This window comes from Myotis brandtii, unplaced genomic scaffold (assembly GCF_000412655.1).
Source record: "Myotis brandtii unplaced genomic scaffold, ASM41265v1 scaffold304, whole genome shotgun sequence".
Taxonomy (NCBI): domain Eukaryota; kingdom Metazoa; phylum Chordata; class Mammalia; order Chiroptera; family Vespertilionidae; genus Myotis; species Myotis brandtii.
Genome location: NW_005361607.1, coordinates 2,795,702 through 2,813,047, shown reverse-complemented (window position 1 = coordinate 2,813,047; position 17,346 = coordinate 2,795,702). Strand labels below are relative to the sequence as shown.

The window sequence follows — 17,346 nt, the reverse complement described above, 5'->3', positions numbered from 1 at the left end:
AAGCTGATACTATACAACTGAGCTCTCAAGTCTCTTGACGCAGGGAGAAGATATATTTCTTTATGTTGCGTCTTTTTTCCAGTAAGCTGACACATTCCTATAACCCTACCCAGGGTTCCTCCTTCAGCGTCTGGGACTGCTACATGCTGACATAAGATTCCACCTCCAGTGACTATTCAGTAAATAGGTAAAGAGAGGGACTCATCCCCAAAGCTAAGTCCTCTGTCTCTTTAACACCCATGTCCTAGTCAAAGGTCCCTGAATTCCTCACCACACTGCTTGCTTTCCCATTAATTTACTGAGGAATGAGTTTAAGGACCTGGGAGAATGGTCAAAGTTCGTGTCTTTGCAGTCCCAGGGGAATCCTATTTCTGTCTGATGCCACTCCATCAGAGACATGATATCTGACCCCTCCACCCTCCACCCCGCCAAACTTTGTCTCATTCTTTCCCCCGACGTCTCTTCCTAGTGGCTCTTACCACCATCTGAGATATGTATTCATTTGCTGACTGGATGCCTTTGCCCAACAGAACAAAAGCTCAACTGTTCATGAAACTTGGTTTTGTTCATTCTACGTGCCCAGTGTTGGGACCAGAGCCTGGAATAAAGCGGGCACTCAAAAGGGTGAAGCGACTGCCCCTCGCTCCGGCAATGAACAAGCCAGGCTTTGAACTCAGGAAAATCTGACTTTGAAAAGTGTGTTCTTGGCTAGATTTGGAGTAAAATAACTTATGCTGCCAGCCCTCTTCTGCCTAACCTTCAACCTCAAGTAGCCAGACTTACACAAAGCGAGAACACGAAGTAGCCCCATCATAAATGGAAGTACTGGAAGGACAGTGTCAAAGGGAGGGGAGCCCCTTCTTCTTGTTTAACCCCTTCCTAGGTGAGGATATCACAGGATGGAGGGTGGAGAGGGCTACACCTTGGGTCAGGAAGATTAGCTTCAATGTGTCTCTCCAAAACAGTCCTCACAGTCCCTAGCACTTAGAATTACTGCCACATCAAGCAGCAACAATGCCTGGCACACAGCAGTGCTGGCTGGGTACTGCTTCCCTTCACCTCCTGTTCCACTTAGGTATCAACCAACGCCCTGGTAGAATAGGGTGGAACACAAAGAAGGTGGGCAGAACAGGCATACATGTTCCAGGAGCATTTCTGTCTGGGGCCGCTGGCGGTCGCTTTACATGACAAATGAAAGCAAGAAGGACTATCCACGTGATGCTGTCTTTGGGAAAATAAAATTCCAAATTTATTGAACACGTTTCTCCTATGAGACAAGACCCTGAGTCAAACTCTTAAAAATTGCCCTAAGTCCCAGCACGTCCGCCACCAGACAGCACGTGCTGCCTCTGGGTCTCATCTCCCCAGGATGATTCACTGCTGCTCCATGGAACTCACGGAGGTCCCGGGACAGCTCTGGCTGGAGAGTCCAAAGATGTGGAAGTAGGTGCCTTTACGGGCTCTGTGCCTAGGATTAGCTGCCTGACCTAGGAAGTCACAGCTGGAAACCTGGAAATTAGGGTGTCAAACATTTTCCTGGGCACCCACTATGTAGAAGTTCTCTGATGTGCTATATAATATAGCCCATACGACAATCCTGGGCTGAAAGAATGACCTCCCTTATTTCACATCTGAAGAAACATAGGTTGGAGGGTCAGGTGACCACCCCCAAATCTCAAGGAACATACAAGACCTAGAGAATTCATTGATTTTTCAGATTCCAGTATTGGAGTTCCTTCTGTGAGAACACTCTATAAGGGACGTGAGGAGAAGCACAGATGAAATAAATGGACTACACAATATACTACAGGTACGTCAAAAATGTTCTGAAAATAGGTAGGTGGGGCCACCTGCAACCAGACTCAGCTGTGAAGGAGAACTCTGACATGAGACTAATCCCCTTCTCGCCTCATAAGGATGCTGGAGCATTTAAGTGAGTATGCACATCTGCACTTTGCAAGGTGTGGAGGGAGAGCTCAGCAACTATGTTACCAGTATCATTAGTACTAATATTGATAATAGCAAGCAATCCCATGTGCTAAGCTTAAAATCTAGGAGGGGAACCAAGATAGATTAAATGCAGATCAAAAGAAAATTTTATTGCCCTCGCTGGTTTGGCTCAGTGGATAGAGTGTAGGCCTGAGGACTGAAGGGTCCCGGGTTCAATTCCAGTCAAGGGCACATGCTCAGGTTGTGGGATCCTTGGTAGGGGGTGTGCAGGAATCAGTGAATCAGTGATTCTCTCTCATCATTGATGTTTCTCTCACTCCCTCTCCCTTCCTCTCTGAAATTAATTTAAACACACACACACACACACACACACACACACACACACACACACACATATGAGAATATTATTTAGCCTTACACTATGTTTTGTCAAACACTAGGTTTTTGAAATCTGCATTTGAATTCTGGGCTAAATGAAGGTTAAATGAAGGTTCTGGACCAAATCCTTTAATGTCCACGAACCTTAGATTTCTTACTGGGAGGCTCAATCTCACATGATCAAGAGATAATGTATACTGAGGTACTTTGCTGACCCTAAAATTAAAAGATGATGATGACAGTGATTTGTTGGTAGACAGGCGATGGCTCACTCAGACTCACAGTGTGAACCCCGTCTCAAATCTCTCACATCCAAGAGAAAACTCTACAACAAGGAAAGGCACAAGCTTCAGAGAGCCTAGCAAAGAAAGACAGAATTATTTTCATTGCTCATATGGTCTACCGTGAACAAGTGGGCCCTTTTGCAATGCTAAGAGGCATTTTGTACTTCTCTGTCTCTCTCTTTCCTGGGCAGGTGGCCAAAGGACGACTCGATCATTTATGTTTCTGTGTTTCCCCAAGAAAGACCACGGGGACTGAAATGTCAACATTCTTCTTGGCAACTTGCAAATAATGAAACACGATTGTCATGAATCAAAACCCCTCAAGTTCAGCAGATCTGAAAGGAGTGTGGGACAAATTCTCAGTAGGACAAATTCTCAGGGCTTTGGGAGCCCCTCTGCTATGAAGGTTTATGGATGGGACATTTAAAAAATACACAAAAAAAACAACAGAAAAAAAGATGGGACACTTCATTGTAGATAACACACACACACACACACACACACACACACACACACGCAAGGTCGGTAGTCATCACCAGGTCTGATCCAGTTAATGTAGCCTACATTACGTGACCCTTCAGGGAGCATAAGTGGACTCCTGCCTCATGTCCACATTGGCCTTGGTGCTTCCATGAAGGCGACTGGCCAATGAGGCACTCTGTGATAGATGCCTCTACCAGGATGCTGGAGACGGGGGTTTGGGGGAGGGATGCATCAGATCCTTTCTCATCAGCAGATTGTGGCTCTGGGTGGGAACCAGGTCATGGGAGATCTTGATGTCTTTTAATCAACATTTTCCAGGAGCAAATCTCTATTTGCCTGGCCTCAAACTCAGTAAGGAGGGACTTTGGCAAGAATCAACATCCTGGCCTTTCTCTCCACCTTGCATTAGGGTCTCTGTGGGAAGCAGGTGTGGCTCTACCTGATTGGGGAGTTTGGAGAGAAGCTGAGCACTCATGGCTCAGTCTCTCCTGGGTTCTCTCTGCAAGCTGCCTGCTGGTAGTGAGGTTGCATTCTGGTCTGATCTCATATGTGAGCCCAGGTCCTGCTCTGGAGCAGGAAAGGGGATGAGGAGAATAGGGAGGGTTGCGGTTGTCCAATTCCCCATAAATCAAGTGGGATAGCCTGTCTCTTTCAAGGATACACACTATGCCTGTGTATCTACATCATGTTTTCCAGAGCAGCATTTATCAGTTATAAAGCTGGAATTTAGAATTCATCCTTTCAGATTCCTTTGTCTATTTGTCAATCAGATTTGAACTTGGCAGAAAAAGAGGGCTCATTGTTGGACTTCCCTCAAAGCTCAGAACATCGTTTAATTATCAAAAAGGATACATTAACCTCTTCCAAGGTGATAACCTGTGAAATCACAATTTGGATGTCTTTTATGTCTATTTTTTAGTACACCTTACAATAAATAGACACATAATTATTCACATAAAGTTTGCTTATGTGACAGCAAAAAATAAAAATAAAAAGAAAGTAATGGATACATAGTTTAGAAAATTAAAAGGTTTTAAAAATGATGATTCCTATAGTCATACTTTAGGGAGACTTAGCATCAGATATACATGTCAAACTGTTGAGAAAATCTTATAGTATAAACACATAACAGCTGTGATTTATTAAGCAAATATTAAAGAAAAGTGTTTTGCAAATACTGTCCCATTTAATACTTTTAGGCATTGGCCAGCTTTTTTTTTTTTTTAATTCTTTTTTTCTTACATTTAAAAAAAATTATACTGACCAAGCTATATCCTCAGTGACAATTTGAAGATAATTTTAAAAGTGCTCATAACATATTATTATCAGATGAGAAAAAAGCAGAATATACAATTGTATAAACAGTTATTCTAATTATATTAAACATTGTATATATTTCATATAATGTATATAAAAATACAAAGAGATTATAAATCACACACTTTTAAAATGCTGACACTAATTTTCTTTGTGTGGTGGGATTGAGGATGATTTCAATTTTCCTCCTTATACTTTTCTGTATTTTGAAAATATTTTATAACATTTTGTGAATTCTATAATCAGTAAAGTCATATGTTTTAAATGCATAAGATATTTTACAGAGTTGTTGCTAAACCATTTTATTTTTATGTATTTATTATTATTATTTTTTAAAATCCTCACTGGAGGATATTTTTCCATTGATTTTTAGAGAGAGTGGAAGAGAGGGGGGAAAGACAGAGAAACATCGATGTGAGAGAAACACATCCATTGGTTGCCTCCTGCAAGATCCCAGACCAGGGCCCGTCTGGGAAGGAGCTCACAACCCAGCTCAAAACCCATGAATCAAATGGGTTTTGATTCATGACAATCGTGTTTCATTATTTGCAAGTTGACATTTCAGTCCCCGTGGGGCCACCTGCAACCAGACTCAGCTGTGAAGGAGAACTCTGACATGAGACTAATCCCCTTCTCGCCTCATAAGGATGCTGGAGCATTTAAGTGAGTATGCACATCTGCACTTTGCAAGGTGTGGAGGGAGAGCTCAGCAACTATGTTACCAGTATCATTAGTACTAATATTGATAATAGCAAGCAATCCCATGTGCTAAGCTTAAAATCTAGGAGGGGAACCAAGATAGATTAAATGCAGATCATTTGACCTGAATCGAACCTGGGACCTTTTGGTCCGTAGGCCGACACTCTATCTACTGAGCCAAACCATTTAATTTTAAAACTATTTTATATTACTAAAAAACAACAACAACAAAAACTTGGAGACCACAATCTAGGAACAAAAAATTTTCTTTTTGTATGTTTTTAAGAGACCTTTAAATATGACAATTTTTAAATTTTGCTTATTAAATTTTTTCCAGTGTCTTTGCGTTTCAATGAAAAAGATTCTTTAAAGCATTTAAAATAAGAAACCTCTTTATGATATCTCCATATTCCAATATCTGGTTACATATTACTTAAAAAATATTTCCCCTTATTATTAGGTATTTGAGGGTGTTGATATTAGTTACAAAAATGAATAAATCATCTTTTATCTTAACACTAGAGGCCTGATGCCTGAAATTTGTGCAGGAGTAGGCCTTCCTTCTCCCCATTGCCGGCACCAGCTTCCCTGTAGCACCCGGGACCCGGACTTCCCTCACAGCCCCAACTTTGTCCGGAAGGTCATCCGGAATGACGCCTGGTCTAATTAGCATATTACCTTTTTATTATTATGGATGAATCTTTTACCATATTTATCATATAGTAAAATCTATAAATTTCATTAAAATACAGTGGTGAAAATTTATAAAATCTGAGGTACTATACAATTTGATGATTTTACTTTTATTTTTTGCAGGCATTGCATGAATAAGATATAAATGAATAAAATGTGAAAATCAAATAATAAAACAGGGCCAAGTAAAATGCTTCCACATAGGAGGTGCTCAATGAACTTTTGCTGAATGAGTGAAATCTCTTCAAAATGAGTAAAGGCAGCGATTCATCAGTGACTCAACAAATGAGTAAATAATTTACCGATAAATGAGTAAATAACATTTTTACCATAATGACTGTGCAATCATTTCTTTCTCTCAGCCATATTAAACCCATAATATTTAAAGTAAAATGTTTGCACTGCACCTTGAGCTTCATCATGGAATCTTGACATAACTTGTCTCCCCGAGCTGCTGAAACCTCGTCGATCCCGATCAGTTTGGCCTTGTACCGGACCCCTTCACCTTTAAACCTCTTTATCAGAGTGGCTTCGCTGCGATCCTGACCTAAAAACAGAGGAAAGCAGGATTCAGAGACAGAGGCGTTCAGGGCCTATTGGCTTTGAATACCCAAGGCACCGAAGTTGGCTCTCTTGCTGTGTTCTAGGAAAGTCAAACAGTAGACCAAATAGAAAAAAACAGGGCAGTACTCCTGGATGCAAATTTTGGCTCCCCTTTCAAACCCTGGGGCAAACTGCTTCTGCTCTCTCAGCCTTTGTTTTCTCAGACAGAAAAAAAGGAGTTAAGAATAACCAACCCCAAAAGGGCATCGAGGTAAATATATCAGGCAACATGTGTAAAGTACCCAATGCAGTGTTTGCTACACATTAGGTTTTCAATAAAGGATAATCACCCACTGACATTCTTAGCACTGAGCTCCGATAGAATTTCTAGCATTTAATATGACTTTGGCCAGAATCCAAGATCCTCCTTATACCCAATTCCATGGGTTGTTTTATAGTGAGACTCCAGAGTAATTGCTTTGTATCAAGTAATGACCCACGACAATTATAAAAAAAATGGTTTTACAATCTCTCTTCTGCCAACCCATGTGTGTACTAAAATAGACTTCCACACTACTTGATATGGAAGTAGTGTGGAAGTCTACAGGCTTCCAACAGGCTTTCCCAATAACATACTATTATTAACATAATATTTTGCTAAGACACATCAGCCAGAAGTTCAAACATATCCACATAAAATATGAGCAGTAAAGTAACTGTGAACTGAGTACTTATGCATATAACATGTTTTATAAACTGTATCCCCATTCTTCACAATAAGCCAACCATATCCATTTCCCAGATGATCAAGATGAAGGTCAGAGAATCCAGGTAGCCTATCCAAGTTTACATAGTCAGAAAAAATATGACTACATAGGAATTCAAAATTCTAACCTCATCAAACTAATCACAGTTTAAGGCATTGCAAACTGCTCTTTATCGCCTGAAACATCATCAACTTCAACTTCTAATACCCCTCTCTCATGCCTTCCCTCAACAGTCAGACACTTAGAGCTGAAGGCATTAATGATAACTCAGCCCTTTTCGCTCTATGTATCCATATGATGTGCAAAACTAAGGCATTTCCATAAGGCTGGGTTGAAAATTATTTGAGAAAATGCTTAAAATAGGGGAAAAACCCACACACAGCAGCAATAGCTAACCATTGTACAATACTTTTCAATAGACAAAACATGACTTGCATTTCATTCATTCATCTCTCACTGAGCATCTTTGTGCCAGATGCTATTACTCACTGACAACAGGTACCAGTAAATGAGACAAAGTCTATGCCCATGGAAGCTCAAGTTTCTGGTGACTGCAAGTAAAAATGCATTGTGCTGGGTATGTAAGAAGGTACACACTCTAGAGTCAGACATCCTCATTTAAACCATGATTCTATCCCTTGCAAACCAACTAACCTATCTGCTGAGCCTCAATTTCCTTGCCTGTTGCATGAAGATTACATTTCTATTTCCAGAGTTGTTATGAATAGTAACTTAAATGAGATGGTAGCGCAAAGCATGTATTCAGGTGTTAAGTTTTCTATCACAGGTAGCTGTCACCAGTTTGGAGGCCCAGTAAAAGTAGCATGTGGAAGATTCCCTATGAGGGCAGAAGAGCACAAAGGAGGAAGGTCTGCAGGCCAGGCCTCCTATGATCCCCAACCCCCAGTTGGTGTTTTTCCCACTGCATCTTCGCTGACTCCTAGCATATTCTAGCCTTTGAATAATATTCCATAAAGCAAATATAACACATGAATGATTAGTGAGAAATTGTAATCAATGTAAAAATTAAGTCTCCAGGGTTTCAGTGAGGGCAGATGTCAGAGACTGAAGCTACGAACAAAGAGGAGAACATTTGCCATGATATACCCTCTATGGACATCTAGCTAAACAACAGGGCCCGTGGTATTACAGGTCACCTCCCCCTGTCTCTTACCCTTTAAGACAGCATCAATGGACCTGGAGAGTACTATGCTAAGTGAAATAAGCCAGTCAGAGAAAGACAAGTATCACATCTCAGTTACATGTGGAATCTAAGTAAGCCAGTCAGAGAAAGACAAGTATCACATTATCTCAGATACATGTGGAATCTAATGAACAATATATATGCACCAACTTGTTTAGTCCCAGAAAAAAAACTTAGAGGTGGGTACGATTATTCAGGTTTTACAGATTAAGCAACTTGTACAAATTCACTAAGTGGGACCTGAATCCAGACCTATTTGATGTTGGAGCCCACACCTGTGGTTTTGCTTGTGTTCAGTGTTTTCAAGCCCTTTCTCTTAGTCACTATGATGAAATTTTTCTCATCTTCCCAACTTCCTATAAAGCCCCATCTTTTGCCTGGCCCCAAACAGTTGATACTCAGTACACTGGCAGCATTAAAACTCCATTGGAAAGCTCTGGTCAGTGTAGTTCAGTGGGTAGAGCATCAGCCTGAGCACCCAAGGGTCAGAGATTCGATTCCCAATCCAGGGCACATATCTGGGTTGCAAATTCGATTGGGAGGCAACTGATCAATGTGTATGTCTCACATCAATGTTTCTCTCCCTCTCTTTCTCTCTGTGTTTCTCTCTCTGTCTCTGTCTCTCTCTCCCCTTCCCTCCCTACCGCCCTTCCACTCTCTCTAAAAATCAATGGACAATTATCCTCACATGAGGATTAACAACAACAACAAAAACTTCATTGGAAAAACAGCTTAAAAATGGAACAGTTTCCAGCCTGCACGTCATGTCTAAAAACTGCCCATGAGTCAGACACAAAGGCAGCCGCAGGAAACATTTGTCAGGGCCGGAGCTCTGCCAAGGAGGAGGCTTCATAAGCGGAGGCAGAGCCAGATCAGGTGAATAAGGGCAGAGATTAATAAGAAAATATTAGGCCATTTAGAGGAAAGTAGGGAACCCAATTTAGATTAGGACCCAGGGCCAAGCTAATTTGTATGAAGGGCACTTATGCACTAGATAATCCAGTTTCTCATTAAATACTCCACCATTAAAAGGGTAATTTTTCATGATCACATCTTGAGCAAGGTCTCAGTTATATTAGTTAAGAAATAAATAACAGCTATCAGAGCCATAAGGCCGTACCATCAGAGGCACAACCTATTTGAGGGTGTTAGAGAGAGGGTCCATTTTCATGCGTCCCAAGTCATCATGAATCCCCAACTTATTTCACTGAAAGCCCCACTGACCCTATGCTTCAGGATGGACAAGAGAAAGGCCACATCTTTAAAGAAAAACATTAACATCATCACTATCTATTATCAAGCATGGACTAAGAGTTTTACCTACAGTCTGCCATTTAATCCTTATATTGCTCTTTGAGCTAGACATTGTAATGAGCCTTGATTACAGGGGATGACACCAACACTCAACATCAACAGCACATCCTGATTTTTTTTTAATAACTGCTTTATTGACATACTAGAGGCCCGGTGCATGAAATTCATGTATGGCGGGGGGCGGGGGGAGGGTCCCTTCAGCCCAGCCTATACCCTCTACAATCCAGGACCCCTCGGGAGATGTCCAACTGCCAGTTTAGGCCCAATCCTGGGGATCAGGCCTAAACTGTCAGTCAGGCATCCCTCTCACAATCCTGGACCGCTGGCTCCTAACCACTCACTAACCCCCCTGCCAGCCTGGTCGCCCCACACAGCCTGTTTGGTCATCCATTCAGTTGCGATGGTCGCTTAGGCTTTTATATAGATAGATAACTCCCATCCCAATTCAATTCTCCTTTTTAAAGTATACAATTCAGTAGTTTTAGTACATTCATAGTTTTACAACCATCACTACTAGCTAATTTCATAACATTTTCATCATCCCCAAAAGAAGCACTGTATCCCTTAGCAATTGCTCCCTATCTCCCCCAAACCCACCAGACCTAGGCAACTACTAGTCTATGTTCTTTCTCCATAAAAGTGCCTATTGTAGGGGCAAATTGTATTTCATATAAATAGGGTCATACAACATGTAGACCTCAACATCTCATTTTCAAGGCTACTGCACGCTATAGCATGTATTCCAACCTCAAATCCTTTTTTATGCTGAATAATGTTTCATTGTATGGATATACCACATCAATTGATGGACATTTAGGTTGTTTCTACCTTTTGACTATTATGAATAATGCAGCTACAAACATTTGTGTATCAGTTTTTGTTGGGGTGTATTTTTCAATTCTTTTTGTATTATACACATGAGGGAAATTGTTGGTAACTCCATGGTTAACTTTTTAGGACATATCCAACCGTTCTTCCAAAGTGGCCCTACCAGCTTACAACTTCACCTGCCAAGTAGGCAGGTTTCCATTTCTCTACCAGGTGTTCTTGCCAACACCCCTTTCTGTCTTTCCAGCTTTAGCTATCCTATGGGCCTTAGGTGACATTTCATCAGGGTTTTGTATTGCATTCTCCTGAGGACAATTGCTATTGAGCATCTTCTCATGTGCTTCTTGTTCATTTGCATACCTTCTCTGGGGAAATGTCTATTCAACTCGCACAGCCGGGATTTGAATCCAAGTGTTATGCAAACTTCCATGCTTTTAACCATAATGCTTTCAACCATTAGGCCACGGGGGATCTGGTGACCTCACTAGATACTCTGCTATAGCATTTGCCACTCTTCACCTTGTGTCACAGCTATATGAGCAGATGTCTTATGAACGAGCAGGCATGTCCTATTTTCAGAAAGGGTCTCCTTGAAGCTTCACTGCCACCTTGGTGACAAAGCTGACACCCATTCAGAAGAGGAGGGGACTGGGGCACAGGGAGGTGAGGCCACTGGGGCAAGGCCACGCTGCTAGTAAGGGGGGTGCAGTTGCCTGACTCTGGAGTCAGAAGGTGTTGCAGTAGCTCTGGGACTTCGTGTGTGTGTGTGTGTGTGTGTGTGTGTGTGTGTGTGAGAGAGAGAGAGAGAGAGAGAGAGAGAGAGAGAGAGATATTGGGAAAGTCCTTTAACTTGTCTGAGTGTCAGACTCTCCACCTGTACAATGCTGTACTAATAGTTATTTGCACTCCTCTCTAGGACAGTTAGCATTACAGGAGATAATATACATTTGTTCTTAGCACACTCACTGGCACATGGGGGTCACTCAGTAAATATTCACTGCCTGCCTCCTCCCCACCTAATATATTTCACATTAAGCACCAGTGGCCCAAAGCTAACCGCAGCAAAGTCATACTGCCGTAGGAGTAATGGTCCCAACTGTTAGGGAACATTTTTCTGTTTGGTTGTCTGGGAATAAAGGTGCAATTAGGAACAGGATGTTCCTTCCTGAAGGCAGTGGGATCACCTTATGAATTATTAACACAGTGCCCGCACTGAGACATCCTCCCCTCTTCTGTGTATCTGTCTGAATCACCAGGCCATCCATCTTGATGAAGAAAATTTCAAAGAGAGTTTGTGTTTTCCAGCCTGTCCAACATGATTCTGTCCCCTGCTGCAAGCACCCTATTGTCTGTTAGGTTGTCCAATTTAAGAACAGATTGTGGGGGGAGGGATTTCAGAGCTCAGCCGCAGAGAGAACTTATTTTACTAAGAATTCTTCCTTGCAATTATCCAGGTGTTGATGTGCAATGGACAAATAATTATGTCTGCTGGCTGCCTGGGAGAGAATGCTGATTTGCTGTAATTACCTAGCCGGGTAGTGGGCAGCATAAGGGGAGCAGCACACTTCAGGGGCTGTTCAAATGCGCTTTTATGAACATGCTTGCTGTCATTACTGCTAATAGGTAAACTAATTAAAGAGCTAAAATCATATTCAACCTACGATTCCTGTACACCGTTTCTATAAAAACATTCTTCACTGGTGCTTCTGAGAGGAGCTCCAGATAAGGGGCACCTGGAGTGCCCTGGCACCTTTTGTCCAAAGCCAGGCGCTAGGACGCCAGAGTCTAGCTGGAGGCTCTGGGACCCTGCACTGCTGAGCCTCAGTTCAGGATGCCCAGGCTGAGCCAGATGATGCCACCAAAGTGTAAGGGAGGCCCTGTGGTGATCCCCTATGGGTGACCCAATTCTTTGTTGTTTTTAATCCATACCTGAGGATATTTTTTCCATTGGTTTTTAGAGAGTGGAAAGGGAGGAGGGAGAGAGACATTGATGTGAGAGAGACACATCCATTGGTTGGCTCCTGTGATCAGGGCCAGGGATCGAACCTGCAACCCAAGTATGTGCCCTTAACCTGGAATCGAACCCAAGACCCTTTGGTCCATAGGGCAATGCTCCAACTACTATGCCACAGTGGCTGGGGCTGGTGACCCAATCCTTATGCTCTGACATTGGTCCTTCTTTCATTTCCTTGACAATTCCTACTGGTATTTGTTTGACAGTTCCTACTGGTATCTGTTTGTTTGTTTTGCCCATGCTGTGTCTTTGTAAATTTTAATTTTAAAAAAATCTATTATTAAAAGTGTATGGCATCATCAATAAACTCTTAATAAGGAAAGAAATCAATCATGGGCCACAGCCTGCCACTCCAGAAAATCCTTAGACCAACAAATTCCTAGCAGTGCCCCTTCAAACGCCCATCCAACTTTCCCTGAAGAAAAAGTGAAGGGATGATCATGCCAAGCAAGACTGGGGCATGCTTCCCACTGCTCGTGGTGACTCCCGGGCACGAGAGCATGGACTGTTGCTCCCGTAGGGCTGACATGTGCTCCCTGTGCCTCCCCAAAACACCAGACAGGGCCTGGCATAGAGTACGTAGAACTCATTTGCAGAGACTAAGTAAATATGTTTAGTAGGGAAAACTTTCTTTTTTAAAAAATATATTTTATTAAATTTTTTACAGAGAGGAAGGGAGGGGGATAGACAGTTAGAAACATCAATGAGAGAGAAACATCGATCAGCTGCTTCCTGCACACCCCCCCTGAGTGTCAGACTCTCCACCTGTACAATGCTGTACTAATAGTTATTTGCACTCCTCTCTAGGACAGTTAGCATTACAGGAGATAATATACATTTGTTCTTAGCACACTCACTGGCACATGGGGGTCACTCAGTAAATATTCACTGCCTGCCTCCTCCCCACCTAATATATTTCACATTAAGCACCAGTGGCCCAAAGCTAACCGCAGCAAAGTCATACTGCCGTAGGAGTAATGGTCCCAACTGTTAGGGAACATTTTTCTGTTTGGTTGTCTGGGAATAAAGGTGCAATTAGGAACAGGATGTTCCTTCCTGAAGGCAGTGGGATCACCTTATGAATTATTAACACAGTGCCCGCACTGAGACATCCTCCCCTCTTCTGTGTATCTGTCTGAATCACCAGGCCATCCATCTTGATGAAGAAAATTTCAAAGAGAGTTTGTGTTTTCCAGCCTGTCCAACATGATTCTGTCCCCTGCTGCAAGCACCCTATTGTCTGTTAGGTTGTCCAATTTAAGAACAGATTGTGGGGGGAGGGATTTCAGAGCTCAGCCGCAGAGAGAACTTATTTTACTAAGAATTCTTCCTTGCAATTATCCAGGTGTTGATGTGCAATGGACAAATAATTATGTCTGCTGGCTGCCTGGGAGAGAATGCTGATTTGCTGTAATTACCTAGCCGGGTAGTGGGCAGCATAAGGGGAGCAGCACACTTCAGGGGCTGTTCAAATGCGCTTTTATGAACATGCTTGCTGTCATTACTGCTAATAGGTAAACTAATTAAAGAGCTAAAATCATATTCAACCTACGATTCCTGTACACCGTTTCTATAAAAACATTCTTCACTGGTGCTTCTGAGAGGAGCTCCAGATAAGGGGCACCTGGAGTGCCCTGGCACCTTTTGTCCAAAGCCAGGCGCTAGGACGCCAGAGTCTAGCTGGAGGCTCTGGGACCCTGCACTGCTGAGCCTCAGTTCAGGATGCCCAGGCTGAGCCAGATGATGCCACCAAAGTGTAAGGGAGGCCCTGTGGTGATCCCCTATGGGTGACCCAATTCTTTGTTGTTTTTAATCCATACCTGAGGATATTTTTTCCATTGGTTTTTAGAGAGTGGAAAGGGAGGGGGGAGAGAGACATCGATGTGAGAGAGACACATCCATTGGTTGGCTCCTGTGATCAGGGCCAGGGATCGAACCTGCAACCCAAGTATGTGCCCTTAACCTGGAATCGAACCCAAGACCCTTTGGTCCATAGGGCAATGCTCCAACTACTATGCCACAGTGGCTGGGGCTGGTGACCCAATCCTTATGCTCTGACATTGGTCCTTCTTTCATTTCCTTGACAATTCCTACTGGTATTTGTTTGACAGTTCCTACTGGTATCTGTTTGTTTGTTTTGCCCATGCTGTGTCTTTGTAAATTTTAATTTTAAAAAAATCTATTATTAAAAGTGTATGGCATCATCAATAAACTCTTAATAAGGAAAGAAATCAATCATGGGCCACAGCCTGCCACTCCAGAAAATCCTTAGACCAACAAATTCCTAGCAGTGCCCCTTCAAACGCCCATCCAACTTTCCCTGAAGAAAAAGTGAAGGGATGATCATGCCAAGTAAGACTGGGGCATGCTTCCCACTGCTCGTGGTGACTCCCGGGCACGAGAGCATGGACTGTTGCTCCCGTAGGGCTGACATGTGCTCCCTGTGCCTCCCCAAAACACCAGACAGGGCCTGGCATAGAGTACGTAGAACTCATTTGCAGAGACTAAGTAAATATGTTTAGTAGGGAAAACTTTCTTTTTTAAAAAATATATTTTATTAAATTTTTTACAGAGAGGAAGGGAGGGGGATAGACAGTTAGAAACATCAATGAGAGAGAAACATCGATCAGCTGCTTCCTGCACACCCCCCACTGGGGATGTGCCCGCAACCAAGGTACATGCCCTTGACTGGAATCGAACCTGGGACCTTTCAGTCAGCAGGCTGACGCTCTATCCACTGAGCCAAACCAGTTAGGGCGGGAAGACTATTTTTACCCTGTGTTTCCAACATCCCTCCTCCAAAACACATATAGAGTGTCTTATAACTTTGGAAAACCAAGTTTAAATTTTAGTCACAGCCTAAATGGCCGGTGTGGCTCAGTGGTTGAGCATTGACCCATGAACTAGGAGGTCACAGTTCAACTGCCCATCAGGGCGCATGCCCCGGTTGTGGGCTGATCCTCAGTAGGGGCTGTGCAGGAGGCAGCCAATCAATGGTTCTCATCATTGAAATCAATAAAAAAACTATAAAAATATTTATTTATTTTTAAATAAAAAATAAATATATACTAGTATATATTTAGTTGAAGACTGTGAAGATATCTGTAATCTGTGGGGCTGAGTCCTCCTGAAGTCCCTCTGGGACACCGGAGAGCTCTGTGTATCCTGCTAACTTGGAGATGAAGGACTGTCCAGGACCAGCCTGGCTTCTCATGTCAGCCTGATCTGTACACTTGGTCCCTGGTGACGGCGCACACCATTCACTTCCCTGATCTTTTCATGGCTGGACTTGTGTCTTTTTCCTGGTGGCCAAGGAGCAAAGAGGGTAAAACTTATACTTTATCTCATGTTGATGCCACAGTGCAGGGCACAGAATAGGCTTTGAACAACATGTGAGTTCTTCTTTGTTGTCCTTTTATTCCTTACAACAACCTAGCTTGGCATACAAAATTAGTCCCTTCTTGTAGAGGTGAGAAAACTGAGACTCCAGGAGGTAAAGACTGGTCTAAGATCACAGAGCTAGGAAAAGGCAGATCCAGGAGTGCTGAAAAATAAATGAAATCAATCAAAAGAAGCATTAATGGAGAGAATCTAAAGCTTGAGGGCGGGTAAGAAATAGGACTGCAGGCCCTGGCCAGTGTGGTTCAGTTAGTTGGCGCGTCGTCCCATGCACCTTAATGTCATGGGTTTGATTGCCAGTTAGGGCACATACCCAGGTTGTAAGTTCAATCCCCATTCAGATTAATGTTTCTCTCCCTTTACATCACTCTCTCTATAGAATCAATAAAAACATACCCTTGGCTGAGGATTAAAAAAAAGAAATAGGACTGCAGGAGGCAGGGGAAGAACAGGTCTGAATCTAGTCATTACATTTATTTTTGTATCTGTCATTTGCAACCAAAAGGGTCATATGATGGTTGCAGTGCCTGCATGGACAAAGGCAAAGCAGAATGACGCATACTAAGTATAACAGGAAAATTGGATTTATAATCAAAGGAAGGAGGGGGGCAGGGTAGTGAGTGGGGAAGAAAAGAGTCCAAGAGATACCTAGGTCCTCAGCTGACTTTGCCATTAGGAGCCTCTTGGCTTAGAGCAAGCCACTTGGCCTCTCTATGAATGAGGATAATAATGCTTGTCTTGCAGGATTACTGCAGAAACCGGTGTGTACTCATCTATGGGAAGTATCTAGCACCGCAGGGCAGCTCTTGGGTGCTATCACATGTGGACACTATTCTCACTTCCTTTCCTGTGAACTGCAGGCTACATAGGGTATGTCTCCCAGACCCAATTTCAGGTCTGAAAACTCATTCCCTGCAGGTGACATGCAGGCCCGGGAAGGCTCTTGGGTGAGTCAATTTCAGGGAATTGCCCTCTGCCAAAGAGAGGCACCTCACCCAACACCCTGTTCCCTCGCTTCATTCCCTCTCCCCACTGTAGCTGCATCCAATCAATAACTGGTTGCTTCGATTGGGGTAGGTACAAAAGCCCATGCCTCCCGCCTCAATCTGAGACAACTCTGAAAGGCAACTTGAGAGCTCCCCATGGAACAGTGGAATCAGCCGAAGCCTTGATGTAGCTGCATCACCATTCAATTCCTCCCTCTGCCCAGTCCTGCCACCTGCACTCCTAGTAGGGTTGATTTGAAGGGCACACCCCAAAATAAGCTGCCCACAGCAAATCTGTTTCTGCCACTGGTTTCCTGGGAACTCGATCAAAGTCAGTACAAAATCAATGCATCTGAGGGCGAGTGTTCTGAAAGAGAGGGTCTTGATATGGGGAAGCAAGCCAGCAAGTGCCTGCAATGATCTAAAAGAGATGGGTGCAGGGTTCAGAGGCAGCCTGAGTGCTCAGATCATGAGAACTGATATTAAT

At 43.0% G+C, this 17,346-nt stretch overlaps 1 protein-coding gene across 6 annotated transcripts in view; it reads right to left on the bottom strand.

The window, feature by feature from the left end:
- Positions 1 to 17,346, bottom strand: part of DAB1 (Dab, reelin signal transducer, homolog 1 (Drosophila)) — a 1,114,147-nt gene that overhangs the window by 122,618 nt on the left and 974,183 nt on the right. For all 6 annotated transcript variants that reach the window (XM_014542563.1, XM_014542562.1, XM_014542565.1 and 3 more), the window contains one exon: positions 6,212 to 6,351. In XM_014542563.1, coding sequence (XP_014398049.1) covers positions 6,212 to 6,351 — 140 coding nt within the window. The remainder of the gene's footprint in view (positions 1 to 6,211; positions 6,352 to 17,346) is intronic.